The sequence below is a fragment of the Acipenser ruthenus genome, chromosome 13 (assembly GCF_902713425.1).
Source record: "Acipenser ruthenus chromosome 13, fAciRut3.2 maternal haplotype, whole genome shotgun sequence".
Classification (NCBI taxonomy): Eukaryota; Metazoa; Chordata; class Actinopteri; order Acipenseriformes; family Acipenseridae; genus Acipenser; species Acipenser ruthenus.
Window position 1 is genome coordinate 27,938,182 of NC_081201.1, and position 20,456 is coordinate 27,958,637.

At 35.8% G+C, this 20,456-nt stretch overlaps 1 protein-coding gene across 6 annotated transcripts in view; it reads left to right on the forward strand.

Moving 5' to 3' along the window:
• LOC117418229 (poly(ADP-ribose) glycohydrolase-like) overlaps positions 1 to 20,456 on the forward strand; it is a 54,215-nt gene that overhangs the window by 5,198 nt on the left and 28,561 nt on the right. For 5 of the 6 annotated variants that reach the window (XM_034031025.3, XM_034031027.3, XM_058985005.1 and 2 more), the window contains 6 exons: positions 998 to 1,175; positions 1,467 to 1,589; positions 1,681 to 1,767; positions 2,411 to 2,485; positions 15,100 to 15,192; positions 17,349 to 17,503. In XM_034031025.3, coding sequence (XP_033886916.3) covers positions 998 to 1,175; positions 1,467 to 1,589; positions 1,681 to 1,767; positions 2,411 to 2,485; positions 15,100 to 15,192; positions 17,349 to 17,503 — 711 coding nt within the window. The remainder of the gene's footprint in view (positions 1 to 997; positions 1,176 to 1,466; positions 1,590 to 1,680; positions 1,768 to 2,410; positions 2,486 to 15,099; positions 15,193 to 17,348; positions 17,504 to 20,456) is intronic. The other variant, XM_034031026.3, reaches the window with a different exon arrangement.

Sequence of the window (20,456 nt, forward strand, 5' to 3'; positions counted from 1 at the left end):
GCATTACCTTGTTTTCCGGTTGAATGCCTTTCTTGTATCGATGTTGTCATTAGATCAGACCATTCTGATGATGAGTAGCCTGTTGTCATTACAAAAAAATATGCTCATTTGTTGTTTGAGATCCAGTAACAAACAGTTGTTCATGAGTATGTTTTTTAGTTGTTGGCACTGTATGATTAACAGATAAAAAGGAACTTTGCCACAGCTGTAGCTGTATTCGCCACACTGAAAGCAAAATATTGGAATCAGGAGAAGTCCTTTCCGTCACATCCTAAAGATTATGTTCAGCTGCAACGGAGACCCTTGTAAGTGGATTTTGCTTAAATCTCATATGGTACTGTATTCAACTAGTTTAATAAACAGTTTGAAACATATTAGTATTAATAGTTTTAGTAGACCACTTAGTTCATGTAGCTGTGAATAGAATCAACTGTGCAGAAATTTTTGTGTCTCTGCTGGCAATGTGTATCCCAGGCTATTGGGATATAGTGGTGTTACACTTCATTTAAACAGAAATGTAGAATGCTAACAGCAGGTTGTATCCCTAGTGAAGTGCACATGAAAAATGTGTATTGTTTGAGGCGCAGGTGGTGTCACAAAAAACCACTGGGGCCTAATTTTGCCACTTTTACAAAAGAGACAGATGAAGTGCCATACAAGTGCCAGGTGAGATTTACTGGGTCCTAAGAAATAGGCATGTCTGTGAAATGGCAGTCCTTTTGTAATTAAGTGATTTACAGACCTTACTAAGTGATTTTACAGTACATGCAGCATATTGTACGTTTTACTTTCCCTAATTCTACTTTAAAACAATAGTTCACAAATGACTTATCAGGTGAATGTAAAAATGTTTTATATTGGTAATTGCATTATCCCTAGCATGAGTTGCTCTAAAATTGATATACGATTCCACCTGGATATTACCATTAACCTAATAATGTGTCTCTTTCCACATCGATTATTTATAAAATGTACATTTGTTATTTTATTCTAACAGTGAGAAGGCCCATTGTGAATTTAAAGACAGAAAACCTAGCAGGACACCACCTAACAGAGGGCCGACTCCCGGTGCAAAATGGCTGGGGACACCCATTGATGAACTGAGGAGGATGCCAATGTGTGGCACCCCACTACCACACTTGAAAGCAACACCGTGTCATTTAGTGATGATAAGGGTAAGATTGATTTTTCTGCTAAGGTTCAATGCTGTAAATCTGAACAAAATAAGCATTTAAAATGGTGGTTTACCAATAAAACAGAAACAAGCAAGCCAATAAACTCAGGCTTGTATGCAGAACCTTATTCAATAAAGCCTATGAAATACAGTGCACTATAACTTTACAACCGTTATAGTGGTAAAGTGAAATAAACCACTTGAGACTTTAATTTCAAGCAACATATTTAACCACATGTCAGATAATGTTGTTACATGCCTAACTTTATTTTTTTTTTGTATTATTTTACAGACTGACCTTCTCCGAGAAGGAGAGGTCCCTGTTCCTTATCCCACCAAGTACAAGGACATGTGGAATGATGCCTATGTGAAGATGCCTTGTTCAGATAGAAATCTTTTCACAGTGGAAAATGAAGTAGGCTAAGTGCAGCAATGTTTTTTTTTTGTTCGTTTTTAAATGAAAAGAAGCCTTGGGCAGCGCTGATCAGTAGAAATTCTTGTTTCAGCAGGATGGACGTGCTGTAGAGCAAAGTCGATGGGAGTTGATTCAAAAGTCTCTGCAAAGCAGGTTCAACAGTTCCCTGGATGTGACGGTAAAACAGATATGAACTAGGCTTGTGCTGTAATTAGTAGAGCACCAAGCAGCTGATTAGAAGTGCCTTGTTGGGGATGATTTTGCAATTAGACCATTTACTAGTTTGTGTTCTAAGTCTTGCCTTATATTTATGCATTTTCTAAATTAGTCATTTAGTTAATACAATATATTAATATAATATAGATCAGTTGAGATGCAACCCCCACATTGACCTGGACCCATTTATCTGGATTGAGCCTGTTTACAAGGTGCAGTTTGAAGGTCTGTGTATTAAAGTTGTGCAGAGAAAAAGCCAGCAGGTGGCACAATTTCTCTAAAGTGTCCTGTACTGGTGCACATCTCAGAATGTATTGATCTGGAATAAAAGGAGATGGGTCTTTCAACAAATTAAAATATTAAGCATCAGTACACAAGACCAGATTTGTTTTATTGAAAGCATACTACACATTTCTGTGAGAATTTACAGTAAACTCAATCAATTTCTTTGCATGTCATCCAGCTTCCACTTTCTCTGTTTAACTTAAATGTTATGTTTTAAATGATTTACATTCATACATTGTTGAGTCCTATTGAGCATGATATGTCTACAGAATAAAGAAATTAATTATTTCATTAGACTAATTATTCTCTTTCCTTTTTAGGATGCAATATTGAGATACAATGTCAGATATGCAAAGAAATGGGATTTCACTGCTCTTAATTTGTTTTGCACAGAGGTAAGGCATTGAATGTTTATTACTCACTGGGGCTATACTTTTATGTAACAAGCGGTCACTTTTTTAGCTAAAAAAAAACAAGTTAGAGCAAAACTTGGACATGATAGACTTAAAAAAAAAAAAAATGAAACATTTGACCATCCCCGAATCGTAATGTGTCTGCTGCTAGTTGATACATTGTGAACGTTTTATTTTTTATTTGACTCGGATTTGTGTGAGCACAGTACATTTTTAAAAAGATCAAGTTCATACTTCATATTCATATTCCTAGGCTGTATATTTTCTTTCTGCATAAACCTTCAGTGATGTACAGGGGAGGTTGTGGCTTAAATACATTGTAAATGTTTGAAATGTCAGCTAGTTGATGATGGAAGCCTTGCATGCTTAGGTCATCAAGGAACATATTCAGATTTCTGCAGATGGCCCATTATCATTAAATAATTGTCAGCGCAAATTAAATAGAGCGGTCTAGTCCCGTAAGGATATCTTATTGAATGTGAAGTGTTGTTAGACAGGGTTCCATATCAATCAGTTATTCTTGGATCACAACTATTTATTCACTGTACCCTTTCAGATTTAACTGCTGTATAGAGGATAAGGGGGGAAGAATTTCAAACCTTGTTGTTCATTTAAAATTGCCTAAACTATACTCATTCATTTATTTATGTTACGGCTATTACTTAATTCTACTCTATTAAGCAGATAGTTTAAGCCTTTATTTTATTTTAATTCATTTTTTTAGATAATTAAATTTGATAAGCTCTACCCACTATGATCTAATTATGTGGATTCTATTTATAAATCCAGTTAAACATACAGCTTTTGAGAAATTAAACATATACTGCATTGAATGTAGGACACAGCATCTTAACCATGAGCAGTTCCTCTAAAGAGCTGAAGTATTTATTGTCCGTTGTGCACTCTTGCACTGCTGGAGTCAGTCTGATCCTGATCACTACGCCTTTTACCTAAGAAAGTTACAGTATATATTAATTATTGTATTTAATGAGTCATTGTGGTGGATTGTATTTTCAAGGCTAAGGTTATGTTTTACCATGTGAATGAGAAAAAGTGTGATGCACAAAAAAAAAAATCTGCAGCCTGTACATTTTCTATGAAAAGCCCACTAAACCTTTAACCTTCTGTAATTCTTTTGTTCTATTATAGCACTGCCAGTATAATATACAGATGACCTGATTAAACAGTGACCGTTGCCAAGATATGTAGGGCTGTTGTTTCTTTCACGCTAATGTTAGTCCACCTCCTGCCATCCTCCCAAGAACTAATTCAGCGTGTTTTATAGCTCTCCTGTGTAGCGTTCCACTAAATTAATCCAGACATCTACCTATAATTTATATTCTAAATGAATCGATACACTTAATGTTATGTGAAAATTTACAACAAATGACAAATAATCCAATGCATCACGGTCTGAAGGTAATTTTGTCTAATGAATGAAATCTTCAGACATTTACTGGTAGCGTTTCTCTGTACTTTTTCTCTTAAAATAAATAAATAAAAATCCAGAGGATTTATTTAGAAAATATGTGTGTGCATCCTATTCAAACACCTTTGTGGCTTTAAGAGCTATTCTGTGAATTATAAAAACAATCACAGTTGGATAACAAGCAGGCACTTCTGTAACAATTTAGATGAGCTTAAGGGTGCAATTTCCTGGAGTGATTCATTTGTTGTGAAAACTCACTGTTTAACGTTCTTCGATTTAAATTCATGGGCACAGCTGACCTAATAGGCACAGGAGTTCTCTGCTTTTAGTAAGGTAGATTCACATAGTCAACTTCATTGGTATGAACATTGGCCAGAAACAAGACTGTATCTGGAACTTTTTTGAACCTTTTGGAATATCCTATGGTTCATTTTTTCTAGGGCTTTCTATCACTGTTATTTGTTGACTGTTGTAGTCTTTAGGCCAGCGATATATTGATACTGTATACAGACAAGTGTACTAGATTTTTGTGTAGCCTGTGATAGATGAGAAATCATAGTATATACAATACCACTATTAATGTTTTCTTGCTATTCCCTAACTTTTTGTCACAATACAGTATATTTACAATATATAATATTGAAAGGTTATTTAGAGCTGCATACCTGTGACTAATGCAGTGTGCTTTTAACTAGTACCATCAAACTCTCTATTCTGCCTGCATGGGAATGGTAATGAATTACCATACTTTACTGTCATTTGGATGAGAGTGTGCTGTTCTTGCACCTGCTCTATTTCTTTCTCTGAAGCTCACAATGTAGACTGTTGACTAATTAAGAAAAAGACAGGCACAAAGCATGCATGAAATCAACAGCTGTCTCTGATAGGCCATGTTAGAAGATGGGATCAATTTGCCCTTACTAAAGATATGCATATATAGCATTTGAAAGGCAGTTATACTTGATTTTAAGTGACAAGTTATTTCCTTGCAAGCTCTATTGCTTCCCTTAGGAGCAGGTCTTGGAACTCTTTATTTTAAGTAATTGTATCTGAGCCTTATCGTCTGAAACAGGGACCTCATTTGTTCTAGAAGCATTTTACTATAATAAAGTATATCCAGCCAGAGCAATAAGAAGTTTCAGGTCAGCTTTTAACTGATAAGAAATACTACACTTCCACTGTCTAAAAGCAGAATTTAATGGGTTACCAAAGGGTCATGTACAAATAATTAGAAACCGCGAGTTAAGCGACTTTGGCTCCTCAGAGTGGACCATCACAAATTATATCTTTGTGAAATCAGTAAAACCTCACATAATATAAAACACAATGAAATGTTTCTCTGTATAAACTGTAATTACAGAAGATATCATGTGTTTGCATTATATTCTGTTCAGTTTCCATTATATTCTATACAGTAGTATATTTGTTTATTGGTGTGTCTTAAATCCTTACTGTTTGGTCTTCATACCCAAATTCTGGTAGCTGTGTGGGGCCCACCATGTTTTAACCCCTTTTAGCATGGCCATACATAGTGTGAGAGGGGAGCCATGTTTAGCAGTGCCTGAATTATAATGCTTGGCATTTTTATCGCTCGTGGTTTATGGGCCCAAAAGAACCCTAAATGAAAACAAAGTTAGACTATTGGGGAGATGCAAGATGTTTGTTACAACCCTCAAATTGTTTACTGATGTTACCAGAAAATGCATGAGGATTCCAGGTCAGTCAGGTTTTGTAGCTATATATACATTTGCAATGAAAACTAAATAAAATACCTATATGCCTTCTGATAAAATGTGTCCTGTTTTACTGTGATTCTACAGGTTAGGAATTTAAAAGGTTTCATTTCACTTTAGCAGCAGGGTTCTATTGCTATCCCTGCCATTGCTATAAATCATCCTTTAGTTAATGTAGAAACTTGCTCTGGCTCTGTGTCCTTTATTTAAAATAATTTGATGGGGTGAGTTTTTTTTTTTTTTCTGGATCGATAACTCTGTCATTTTAAAACTCAATCTAATTTAATTAAAAAGAACCATTAAAGCTAGAAGGAAAGCTAATCAAACCCGTTACCAAAGAGTAGCTTGTTCTAATGAAGGATGCACTATTGCACTGCTGGGTGCTGTTCTTGAAGCACCTGGGCAATGTTTTTATTTGTTTATTTTCTTTTTCAAAATCCAACACAGTAAGTCACTGGAGAGCCATGAATGGTCAAGGTCAGGTCCAGTGCAACATTCATCATTCATCAAATCACGAGTGGTGTTTCTAAGGTATCCAAGGTACAGTGCTGGCTTTTAGGCTGCCCTGGTGCCCATAATTCTTGACACTTTCTATAATATCCAGGTTTATTGAAGCTTGTTCTTTTTAAACCTTTAAAGGTATCTATGTAGGTATCCAGTAGGGGGCACTGTTAACTAGTTGCAGTTCTGTTCAGGCGTGCTTTACAGCACATCTATCAGCAAGTGCTGTTTATTTTTTATTTTTTAATCCTAAAATGTGTTAAAATTTTGTAAATTTGTATTGGTTTACATTATTTATTTATTTATTTATTTATTTATTTATTTAAAATAAATATTTAAAACACACATTGCATCTCATAACAGTTTGGTCATTTCCTGCAGTGCAAACTTATTGATTATTTTATTACCAGTGAGACTTTAAAATGTGTTTTGTTTTTAAATACATGTTGTCACTGTTTTTCTACCCTGTCTGAAATGCCCAATGCCCATTTTTACTCATTGATACAACCCACTTGCTGATGAGATGGACTGAAACTCAATGTGCAACTTCTGTTCCCGCTCTCAGACCAACCGCCATTTTTCACCTATCTCGCCTAAGCAACGGGTATTGCCACCCCTGGACTCAAGCCTGCCAGTTGACTTTTATCCCTAACCGTGCAGGATATCGGAGGCAAATGCAGTTTTTAAAAAAAAATTTATAACTTAAACTAGCACTGGTTTATTGTCTTAATAAAAGATATTTAGAAAAGTGAACTTGCTCCACCTGGAAGTACACACTGCAGTGCACTGGATTGCTTATGTGGTTAGGCACTTTGATGCTTCAGGGCTGCATTTCAGAGCTGTCATTCACCAAAGGGAATGGCTGTTCCATCTTTAATAATGTAACAAGCTTTTTGAGGTCAGACATGATCCAATGTGCAAAGCCATTCTGGATAGTTCTGATGAGCCTCAGGACCTTTAAATGTAATTAATGGCAGTTTACTGCAATTCTTTTGAGGTTTATGTTTTAGGATTGAAATTTGTTAATATTCCATCTTTTATCTTGGCTTTACAAGCCAGGTTTATCTCTTTTTTTAATTCTAGGAATTTGGCTAGGTGTCCATCTTTTTTTCATTTTAATAGAACTAGGTATTTTACATTTACTGAATGTCTAAAATCAACATTGAAGCTAATGCTACTGTGAGTATATATTATTTGAGCCAACAAAAACCATCAATCAGTCTTAACAAGTAACCTGTAAGGTCTATGTGATTTTCTTAGTTAGGCTTTTTTGTTTTTCTCTGTTAAACCCCCCCCTGCTGTGACACATAGATAAAAACTAAAGGTTCAGTAGTAAAATAAGGACTGTAATAAACAATGGTTATAGTCAGTGTTTACATGTACAGCACAGGGAAAGTGATCAATCATTTTAGAATTTTGCTGAAACCTCTAAACCTCAGATCCCTTATTCTAGTTGTAAGGGGGTTTGTCCCCTTGAACACTTATGCACTGTAATGCATGCAGGTCTTTGACTTTGTGATTTTATTTGAGTGATACATTAGGGCATATTGTACCTGACCTGATTCAGGACTCCCAGATTAGATAATAAAATCAGTTGGAGCTAATAGTTTTAAAAGCTGCAGTGTCGATTCAAATGAAATAATGGCTATCTAAGAGAGATCAGTATTGCCTTGTCTTGCCTTGGCATTCAGAGACAGATTCAAAGATAGCTTTTGATTTTGTGATTGTTTATCTAGGTTAGCACAACTGAGCTATATTTATAGTATGATCTTGGCTAGCACTCGATTGAGCAAGTAGGTAGGGTTGATCCACAAGCAGAAGAATTTGAGTGCTTACAAAGTAAATTGTCCTCGCACCACAGCAAAAATACATGCACTTTTTTTTTAAAGCTAAAAGTACAGTTTTAGTCTCAAGAATGAAAACTCCTTCTAAAATGGCATTAACATGTTTTTAGTGGGACCGCTGGCATTTGTATTGCAAGCACACGACTACTTTTAGTTTAAATCCATTCCTACTAGTTCCCAGATCCCCATCCATACGGCTCATAATGTACCGGTAGCAGCTCCATGGCTTGGCAACCTGTTCTATACACCCACCACTCTCTATGTTAAATAGGGCCTCGGAATCAGTATATAGAGTTAGGGAAAGCAATATCTTTGAAATAAACCCACAATTGGCTCACCACTTGGTGTATTAATTTTTAACTTGATCGGCAAGGTAACTTTTGGTAGAGACCTGATAATTGGAATTCCGTTGGCAGCTTCTGGATCCAAGACCTTCAGAATTACTCATGTTTTACGAGTAATAGTCAAACGTGTTGACTCTGTAGGCAATCTTGTAGAACTGACTTCTACTGCAGATTTCCACCCCACTTAACCCTTCAATGGTAACTCATCTCCTATCTGTCATCATGTATTGTGCATCCCTCCAGAACAATTTAAACACCTTGCATATTTGTTTAGGTTCTGTTGAATCAGTGCCATCCTGGCTGCTCATGACAAACTTACACCCAATCGACAGCGTTATTGCAGGGGGTTCTAATAGTTTGTATCTGGTCTTATTTCTTTCTTACAAATGTCTTACTAATTTGGCCAGATGCTGCTGTGATAATGAACTACAGTACATCAGTCTGCATTTTAATAGACTTTGGTTATTTTCTAATCTTAAATTGTACCCAACGCGAGTGTGAAAACTGTAAACATTCTAAAAACCAAATTTGTCTTGCCCAAGACAAACCTAAACCCTACTGACAATGTTATTGCTGGGATTCTAATTGTGTGTGGAACCTTCGTATATATGTAAGATGTAATGAAGCCCATTTACAACTTCTCTAGATTAAACACTATAAAAAGCCTGTATGTTCTTCTGCATCTCCTCAACACAACAAGAAGTGTGTGGCATTAGAGCAGGATTAGGAAACAAGGTTATCCAGCTTCTTTAGTATAAATTACGTAATTTGGGATTAGGGATGGGTCGGTATACAGATTTTTCAGTTTTCCGCGGTTTAGGTACATTACGGTATTGATACCGTTCTTTTATTCTACACTGCAGTTATCGTAATTACTTTATAAAACGGTTAACGCATTTTTCAACTGCAAACATGCTTCTTCTAAATCAAGCGATGGTACTTGCAGCCTTAGCAAAGTGTCTGATGAAGACCCTTTTGTGAACTGATACTGAGTTTTGATAATGGTTTTGAAGGAAACTGTCGACACAGAATACATGTTTCAGTGGTTGCATTCTTTTACCTAGAGCTTGCTGCTCTTGGCTGGTGTCTTTCACCTTGCAGCACAGCACACATTTTCAACGTCCTATACTTACATTTGTCTGGATTATCAACCTATAGAGTCAGTTTGTTGTAATTGGTTAATATTAACTTTATTTTTATGCATCTTCATTTGCAAGTGAACTGTGACATTAGGGCCTTATCAAACACTATATTATGCAATCTTGAATACTGACTTTGAATACTGTTTTAATTCTGGAAACTGTCTTTTTTTTTTTTTTTTAATCTTTTGGTTTTGCTAAATTCCATTGTCTTTTTGTTTTACGCAGTTCTGTGCATGGCTAACAATTAGATTTAATTTTGCTGTTAGGTCGTTAATGGGAAATTTTACATACCGCTACAATACGTACCAGATTTAAAAGTATGTACTGTATTACAGTTAACGTGACGTCTCTTTAGTTTTGGCAAGTGATATTTACAGAATCATATCATTCTGAATTAAAATACTTATTCTGTTGAAAATATAATACTGTAGGCCTACCAACAAAACCAATGCATCTAAATGGAAGCCTACTTATTTTAAAAGACAGTCCTTTCAGAGATGTATTTTTGATACTGTATTTTTTTTGTGTTCCCTGAAAAACGGACAAGGGTTGGAACGGGCCAAAATGAAATAATCATATATGCGTCGCACGTGTTTAACTGTCACTGAAGTCAAAATTTTATAGGGTCAGATATGCGAGTGCTGACTAATTATGTACATGTTCACTCAGGGTCGGTCTTATAAACTGCAGCGTAAGGTATCAGAAAAATGCTACTGCATAAAAAATAAAAAAAAACTAGTAGCAAATTAAGAGTTTGGGGCAGCAAAATGCTACCAAATATTTAACTTTGAGCCTTGCTAAAGATTTTGGCACTGGCTCCTTTGTGTTATGTTTGTCTTTGAATTTACATTTGGTATTAACTAATTGTTGAATCTGGGATTTATAGCAGAGGAATGTTTTATTCACTCTTCACTACTTGGTGTTCTACCCTAAAGCGGCAAAGAAATAGAACAATATTAAATAATGCCAGCCACTTGCAATAAAGTCTTCGGACTTAATTACATTTTCATAACCTCTCAGAAAAGCTACAATAATTGTCAAGAGGTGAAAAGCCTCGGAGACCGTATTGTACTTTGATTGGCAGATGAAGTGTAATGGCTATAAAAAAAAACAAAAAAATACGAATTAGCCCTTGTCTTGTAAACTGTCTCATTTTCCGAAATGAAAGTGTCAGCCTCTAGTTTTTGATAAATGTCAGAAACGCTCTCCCATTACCAAATAAGGTCCCTCGCTGCATAATACAGTGCTGTGATTAAATAAAAATAAAAAATCAGATGCGTGTTCCCTCTCTCCTGTTTTTTATTTTATTTATTTATTTTTTTTTTACAGTGTGTGTTTTATTGCTCTCTTGCCCAGCATTTAATCAGGAAGAGGCCCAGTAATTGAAGATGGGGTTGACAGCTGAGGACATTTCCAATCACGTTAACAGAGTGGATTTAGTTGTGGTGCGAGTAAATAAGAAGTAGAGAGTGCAACATTTTTTACCCCCTCCATCCCCCCAAAACCTCCAACTGGGAGGCAGTCAAGAAAACACTTTAAAGATATAAAGCATGCTTGACTTGACCTTTTAAAATGTAGGGTGATTTTATTTCTAGATTTATTTTCAATCTGGCATAAATACATGGAACAGTTTTTATACTCTATGAAGAAATAGTTAGTTTGTCATGGCATGTTTACGCTGTCATTTCTACTATAATACAGTTTATAATGGATGAGGACCAAAACAAAAAATAGGAATGGTATTCTGAATATATGGGAAGTATCCCATCGGAAAGACAAATTAATATATGCATAGGAAAAAAAAAATTCTCCACTGTTACACCCTGCCAAATTAAATTTAAACACCCAAGTTTGAAGAGCTACTTTTTCATTACTGTTTGGAATGCCCTTTGTCACTGTCCTAAGAACATAAGAACGTTTACAAACGAGAGGAGGCCATTCGGCCCATCTTGCTCGTTTGGTTGTAAATAGCTTATTGATCCCAGAATCTCATCAAGCAGCTCCCTGAAGGATCCCAGGGTGTCAGCTTCAGCAACATTACTGGGGAGTTGGTTCCAGACTCCCTCAATGCTCTGTGTAAAAAAGTGCCTCCTATTTTCTGTTCTCAATTCTGATTCTTGTATTACTTGTATCTGATTCTTGTATTACAGCAATAAACATATTTTTGACTTTCACTAATATTGATATTACATTTGCAATTCTTCAGTCTGTCGGTACAACCCCTGTGTCAAGAGATTGTTGCATGATCTTGGCTCTAAAGATTTTAAACACTAAAGACAAACATAGTTTATGTATGTACCACACAAATGCTTTTTAGTTTTGAGATTTAGGGCCAACATATTTTAAACTGGCAAAGCTACTAGAGGATTATTGAATTGAGGTTTTAGAAAAGAGCATTAAACGGAAAATGTAGAAGCTGTGGATCAGGTTGAAAAGTGTATAAAAGATAAAAAGTGCATCTATCCATGGCAATCTTGATCAGGTAGTTGCGTTCAAATTTATGGAATATAACCTCTCAAACATAGCCAGAGACCAGAGTCAGTCAACCTTGTCTAGTTTATTGAGAAATAAAAATCAGAAACGATCTGCTGTAAACCTAAACTTTGTTGGGATGCAGGCTGCATCTTTAGCTTGATTACTTTGTCAGCTTGATGTGATGTATAGACATGTTCCAAGTCATGCACTAAGTGTTGGTTTGGTTTAGTTGATTTGATGTACTGTCAAGGTTTGATTTAAAAACATCAGGGTTTGCTACCTCAGCTATATCCCATCCTGGCTGTCAGCTGCTCTCATTCATTATGCCCAACAGAACAGTTTATGATGTCAAGCAGGTCATTACTTATGACAGTGTTTAGTCAAGCCTCCTTTGCAGCTATATAAATGTTCTTTGCTAAATTGCCAGTCAAGGCTTTTTGCCCTGGAACACCGTGTCCTGTAGCTCACTCTTGGCCATTTGCATCTGTTCCAGGAATTCATTTAATCAGCCAACATGCCCAACAACCTTGATGAAATTGCTCAGTGATTGATCATCTTGATGTTGTGCAGCCAATATTAAGAACAACATAAGAAGAACATAAGAAATTCGAGAACTAGAAAAGGCCATTCGGCCCACCTATGGTCGCCCTCTTAATGCAAGCGGAAAAACAAAAAAACCCTTACCATTTAGTTTAGTAGGTGAAATGAAACCTCTGGGAATCCATGGCTAAACGGACCACCCTTCCTCCAGGCAGCTAGCTAAAGGTCTTATTGTGGTCACAGAGAGGGTTGTACAGTATTGTTCATGACAGCATGCAGTCTATTCTTGAAGGATCCGATAGTCTCTGCTTCAACGACTCTGTCCGGCAGCATGTTGCAATGGTTCACCACTCTTTCCGTGAAAAGGCTCCTTTTCCCCTCGGTTCTGAATATACCCTTCTTCAGCTGCCACCTGTGGCCCCTGGTTCTGTTTTCTCTGACCTGTGAAAAAATAATTCTCAGCAATTACTTTAAACCCTTGACAAATACCTCTATTAAGTCGCCTCTGACTCTCCTCCTTTCTGGGCTATACAGATTCAGCTCTTTCAGTCTATCTTCATATGACATACCCTTCAATCCTGAAATTAATCGTGTTGCTCTCCTCTGTACTCTCTCCAATGCCTCAATGTCTTTCTTATGATATGGGAACCAGAACTGGACACAATATTCTAGGTGTGGTCGTACCAGTGCATTGTATAATTTTAATATAACTTCTCTTGATTTTAATTCAACTGTCTTGGCTATATAACCTAACATTCTATTTGCTTTTTGTATAGCTTCTCCGCACTGTCTAGTTGGCTTAAGAGATTCATCCACTACTACCCCCAAGTCGTTTTCATACGTAGCCTCCTCTGTTTTGTTTTTGCTGTAAAATACTTAGTAAATCTTAATTACTGTATGATAAAGTAACATATTAAAATATTTTTTACCCTACATAAGAATTCCATATTAAGATACCATACCATACGCTTTAAAAATACTGACAGACTTGCCATTCCAGATTCAATGTGGAAGAGAGTTCCAAAGTGAGGGAGGTCGATAAATAAAAGCCCTTGCTCCATAAGTGTTTAATTTTAGTTCTTGGAATCATTTGCAGCTGGTTTATGGGGAATAAATAACTAGGCAGGGCTGGTACCTTATAAGTGATGCGTAGCATCTTGAAAAACAGAAAAATTCCATATTAAGATGAGTGACCAACCAAAGTGGGTCCTAAGAGCTGTATTGCATTGGCAACCAATATGGAAGTACTCATACATGATATGCTGAACCCCTAACTACAAGGGTGAGATGCTCAATGACAATATTAATAACAATAAAAAAAATAGTTCTGCATAGAGTGCTTTTCACACCAAGGCACTGAATTATCGAATGAAATTACGAAGAAAAGATTTGTTGTTTGCTCCTGTCATTGATGAAGGAAAAAAAAAAAAACTTTTTCTAGAGAATTGTTTATAAAATGGCAACCTATTGACGTCTTAACTAAACCAGCCACACACTGTGTCAACCAGTAAAGCCATATTCTACACCTTCTGTCACACTCCCAGACAAGGTGGCATCTATTCATGAGTCATTTCTAGAGACGATGGCATAGGAAAATAATACAGGCTGACAAGCAGACTGTTCGGTTCAAACGTCTCATTTAATAAGATACCCTGCTTGTGTTTTTAGGCTTTAAAAATGTATACTATGCTGTTACTTATGGAAGTCTCCTTTTATTTGCACACAAATCAGTTTAAATTGCGAACTTTCAATTGCTGCTAATTACACAGCATTACATTTCACTGACAGAACAAGGTAACTTCAAAATTCTCCATAATAAGAAAGATCATTAGCCAGGTTCATGTTTTGATAAATAACTTGTATAGCTTGCATCTCAAAACTGTTTATTTTGTTGGTTCATATACACCTGCCCTCACTGTACCACAATTGTACTGCTTGTTGTTGGTATCTAATTTTGAGTTAGAATTGAGTTTTTAAGGAGATTGACTGTTCTGTTTGGGTAGTATGAACATACTTCCATGGGGCAAAACAATTGTCACACACAGTATTTTTTTCATTAATTGGTGTTGCGAATAAACGTTTTATTTTAATTTCCAAATGTTTTAAGATTCATTCCATAAATCATACTGGGTAAGTTTGAGACATGGAATATGAAAATAAATCTAATTTAAATTAAATTGTAATTTAATTGAGTATGAAACTGGTTTAAATACAGAAAGTGTGAAAACAGCATCATTTGTTAGTTCTAAATTAAATGTCATGCTCTAGCATTACAGCACAGTGGAGAGTACAGTTTAAGTGTAATTTTGATGTGGTGATTCTGTAAACTGTTAACATACAAACACAGACATTGAAGTTCAGTGTCAAATTGATAGTATGTGACAGTGGAGACGTGAAATATGGTTATATGGATTAAGGTGGTTGAGGCAGTATTCCAAACAGATTTTAAACCACTTAACATTCAAAATGTTGGTCCATGTAATATGGTTTTAAGTGTTATATTAATGTTCTATGTGTTAAGGATTTGTGTAAAAAAAAAAAAAAAGATTACTGTTAATGTGTTTTTTTTTTTTTTAATCTGCTTTTAGGTTCTTGATTGTGATGAAGTTGAACATCTGTTTGGATCTATTCTGCCTAAAATGGTGCACTTGGCTCTCGGACTGCCAAAGCTGTGCACCCAGGTAAGTCTATGAGCCATGTGGTCATATCTGAAGCAGCGCCTCATTCAGTAAAGGCTGATTCATTTAATGGATAATTTTAACAACCAGATGGGGTCAGGGTGCCAGGGCTGGGTTATGTATCCTGTTAAAGGTTGTGGCCACTCTGTCATTTTAAATTAACTGAAGCAGATGATGAAGGACAGTGCACATCCCTAATCGGAAAAGACACATTTGGAAAAATGGAAACTCATCCACGGGTAATGGAAGGTATACAGCGAGAAATCTGACCAGTTGTTTTCCACCCTTGTGGATTTTGAATGTTTTCCCTCTCTAACAAGGGATTTTGTAAGTTATTTTATAGTTAATCAATTTATTTCTTATACAGCACCAGGTATGGGGGTACATTTGACCTGCATTATTTCGTTTTTTTAGTTTGTGAACTTTTCATCATCTTTATACAAAAAATTATAAAAAATTATAAAACATATTCCAATTTAGCTGGGTCAGTTAAATTAAAGAACTGGCTTGGGGGGGGGGGGAGTCCTGCAAAAGGAATGGCTAAGTTCCCTAAGAGATCTCCTGAATAAAGTGTCAAATGAATCATTAGAATTACTCTTCAATACAAAGCCTTTTAGTCTGATCTGCTGTTAGGTTCTTGATTATGCTGAATTTGAACTTTTCTTTGGATCTATTGATTATGTATAGATTGGCTTGAACGGAATTACTTGGTATTAAAGTATATTGTAGTCTGGGTGAAACACACAAAGTTAGGATATTTTGATGGAATACTTGTAGCTTTTGTATTCTATGATTTTCTCAATTAAGGCTTTATAATATGTGTTTACTAAAAATTTCACTGCCACATTTGAAGTTTCAGTGATACATATAGAAGTTGTGTAGGGGCATTCATAAAGGTCCTTCAGTGTCGTGCGTGTACAATTTACTGTCCTGTCCTAACCGTGAATCCACCAAATGAATTGTCCTATTTTCTATCTGCTGTAGAATTATAAGCCAGGATTCGACATTTAATCCATGTGAGGGGATGAGGAAGTAACAGCAAAAGAGATATGCTCTGAATCTATCTCACTGTGTGCTCTGTTCCATGCCAAAGGCCAGGGGCTTGTATGGGTCGGAAGGATCAGCAGGACAATGGATATTAACTAGAAATCATAATAGAAATTGATGTTGCCTCTCTTGGGTGTATAGTGTAAGAGTTTTCTGTTAACAGCAGCTCATACATGCATTATATTGTATTGCTAATGCAGCTGAGAATGTATTGAGGTTGTTAACAATAAGGACGTTTTGGCCCCTGAGACGATCCGATGTTGGTTCAATAAGAGAGAAAATTGAGCAGCGACAATGAGATCAATAGAAATGCCACCTCTGTTCCTCAAGGCTTATTGAAATCTATTGCCTGTTGCTGTGGAGCTGATGTAGAGATTAATGATGTACTGATATTGGAGCTGGACTCTACTTCCGTTCCCCTACTTCGTCTGATTGGGAAGTTAACTGACTGATTTGTGTATTGCTATGGTCAATGCTCCGCCTGTTCTTGTCTCACTCATTCATTTTTATTGAGTAAAATGACCATTCAGAATAAATTTGTGAAAAGCTCTTTCCTCATTAATATTTGGCAGAGTTACTCATCCTTTTTCATCTATGTTAATTGGAAAGTTTTAAGTAAGGTTGTGATTTATTGATTTCAGACTTTTATCATCCTATCCTGCACTAGCAGTGTTTTTCCACTCATGTTGCATCTGCATTCAGTCTAATAGTAAACAATCATATCTTAAATTGAACAGCCTTTTTTGTTTGTTTTTATTAGGAATCCCCATGATGGGAGCTTATATGAATTTGCAAATTCTGGAGCTGGTATATATGTATGCCGTAGTCTTACAGCAGATATTTATTAAAAAACTTAACTTGTGTTTAATGCTGCAGCTGTATACTGCCTGATTTTTTTTCTTTTGTATTGATTAGTAATCTTCAGTCCCTTTAAACAAGGCCCTCAGCAGAGATAAATGGCCCTTGTGTTTAATGGTGCTGGCTGATTTAAGAATCCAGTAGTGGACCTAAATTACTCCCTGTAATTTGCTAAATGTAATTTCGACTCCTTGTTTGGTAAATTGTTAAACCAATTATCTCTGCTTTTTCTTCTTCTTTTTTTTGCCTTGCAGCCGATACCGCTGCTTAAGATGCAGAAGAATTGCTCCATCACATTGTCACAAGAACAAATAGCCTCCCTCCTGGCTAATGCCTTCTTCTGCACATTCCCCCACCGCAACTCCAGGAAATCTGAGTATTCAAATTATCCAGACATCAATTTCCACAGGTACAGTATGTTTTTCGAATGTCACTGATTGGAGTAAATCAATACTTTGAATGGTTAGAACCAAGGTGTTTCTATAGCAAAAGTTCTGCAGATTCACCAAATGAATGGGCAACAGTTTCTGCTTTTGGAGAAATAGCTGAGGGCACATATGAACATACATCTGTACACGTACGTATTCCATGCTTTAAAGTTTACCTAGAACTGTTTATTCCCCCTGTGTTGAAACTTGCTTAGGACATTGTTTTGCACAGGCTATTGAGAGTATCAGAATCTGGCTGGGTATGGAGAGGTTCTGTCTATCCAACTGTCTGTCTATATGTCATGCTGAGGTTTTTACATGTATTGACAGCCTGCTTATTAAAATGTAATGAATTGTGTTGAGGACATTCTTTTGCAGAGTTTATTGTGAAGATTGAAATTGGTGGTATATGGAGCTAGCTGGTTGTCTGTCACCCCTGCATTTTTGCATCAAGTGCATACAGTGAATGTAGGTTAAGGCGATTTTTACATTTTCATGATACTGATTGCTCTAATGTGTTGTTGAATGGTACATGAGTTAATGTTAATTTCCCCTGTGACCTGCCACAGCCATGGTACAACATGCCACAATATAATTTCATCTCTCCTCTCGCAACTCTGATACAAGGGAAATTGAATCTAGAGATATTTGCCCAAAGCTTTCATGTTTTGCAATAATGTTTTCATTTTAAGTAATGTGCAAAAGCACGTGTTATGCTGGACACCACACATCTTCCAGTGCATAGCTGTACAGATTTCTGCCAAAACTGGATTTATGGTAAATCATTTAGTGAGCTCTGTTTTAATATATTTATATTTAAGTTTTTACCAAAAAAGTTTTGGACAGCAAAATGATAAGGGTACTTATTTCTGGTGTCATGGACATGTGCACGTCAATAGATTCGTAGCTCTAAGCAAAATTCATTTTTATAAATGAATGTTTATTGGGGAAGAGCACCATTATCAATTTATAGTACTGGTTTTGTAAATCATATTACTGGTAATCCATCTTAATTCATTCTGTTGTTAAAGCATTTTCTCCTAGACTTTTTTTTTATTATTTGATTCTATACTTTGTATTTGACCATTAGTTTGGATGATACAATTTTAAGAAATAACAAAATATACAATACAATATGTTTAGATGATTACATTATATTGCGAGTAATTCATTTTTGTTTGCAAATTAAATGTTTCCTAAAACACAGAAGCAGAAACAATGTAGTTAATGTTGGTTTAGTTTTGGTAAGCAGCACCAATTAAGGAACTAATAAGTAGCCTCTGGATTGAATTACTACCCGTCTTAATTGATATTAACCTGATTAGAAACTGAGGAAAAGGAGGCCATTGTAGGTCATTAGTGTGCTGCAGTTGGAATACCTCCAGTACATGTATACTGTAGGTGTTTCATTTGTACATTGCATTGTTCAGTTCAGAATGAACATTTGCCCCTGGTCCAACTTAATTTACAAATTATGTCCATTATGCTGCTCAGTAACTGACTAACTGAATTTTCAAATTTCAGATGGTTTATGTTAGCGCAACATACATCGACACACCAGGATTTGTCTATTAGGCCACACGAAATAATGCAACATTCTGCAAACTAGTCTGCTTGCACAGGTGCTGGTCTGCTGTCTGATGATAAAATATAATTCTTTTTTATTATTTTTTTTCATATTCTTTCTTATGTTGGTAAAGGTGCAGTTTTGTTCCTTTCTCATGTATGCGGTGGTCACAACGAAATAAAAGATCAAATCCAGTCAGCCACATCTCAGGCTGAGTTTATGTATACACTCTGTGTTTTGCCCTCAGAAATGCCTGAAAAAATGTATGTGTTAATTTGATCCAACATTATATTAATATGTTATGACTAGCCACATCTCAGGCTGAGTTTATGTATACACTCTGTGTTTTGCCCTCAGAAATGCCTGAAAAAATGTATGTGTTAATTTGATCCAACATTATATTAATATGTTATGACTAGAGGTTGGCACGGGTAGAAAATCCAGAAGCGGATACCCGTCGTGATAAATACCTGGGTACTCGGATCTTTTTCGGGTAATGATTAAAAAAAAAAAAAAAAAAAAAATGAATAAATAAATAAACACACATTTATTAATGTTTTAAGTGTATAATACATATTTAAATACTATATAGTTCACCTACATTTAGTCCCTTAAGATCTGTAACCTTTTTCAGTACTGGAAACAACAATAATAATAATAATAATAATAATAATAATAATAATAATAATAATAATAATAATAATAATAATAATAATAATAATAATAACTTCATTGCTGATTTCTTGTAAAGACGCCGACATATCTGAAGTTTGTTCATCGCGGTTTTCTTTGAAACTTCTCCAATCACATGAAAATAATTTGATATTTTCCTCATCTTGGTGTGACAAGTTTTCAAACTGTCTGGAAACGAGTAGCCATCGCACTGATAAATCAGTAAAACTGGCAGGGTATGGGATTTGTAGTTTTGAATGTGTGATTAATCTCATTACGATTGAGCTATGAGAGTTTAGATCTGTGTGGTGGTGTTGTGTTTTTTATATATATATACTTTAAGCTTAAATTCACATTTATTTTTGTAGTCAGCCTTTAGGAATTCCTAGTGGCACAAGGGCACCCAAATCAAAATGTACATTCACACAAGCGCATTTTTTGTTGCATATGCAACCAAATTAGTCGCACTGTAGTGCCCTGTTGTGGTGTCCTGTTTCCGATTTAATTCCCGTGTAGTCGCCGCAGTTGTTATTATTGAGTTGTACTTGCCACTTGCTGTGTGTTACTGTTTTCTGTAAAACAGTGATATCCTGTAAGAAAAGGCTTAATGCAAAGCTTGTTTCAATGTTGTCTTTATTAAGCCGGCCAGATACCCGCGCTTACAGCTGCGTTGTCATTTTCAACATTTTCTTTAA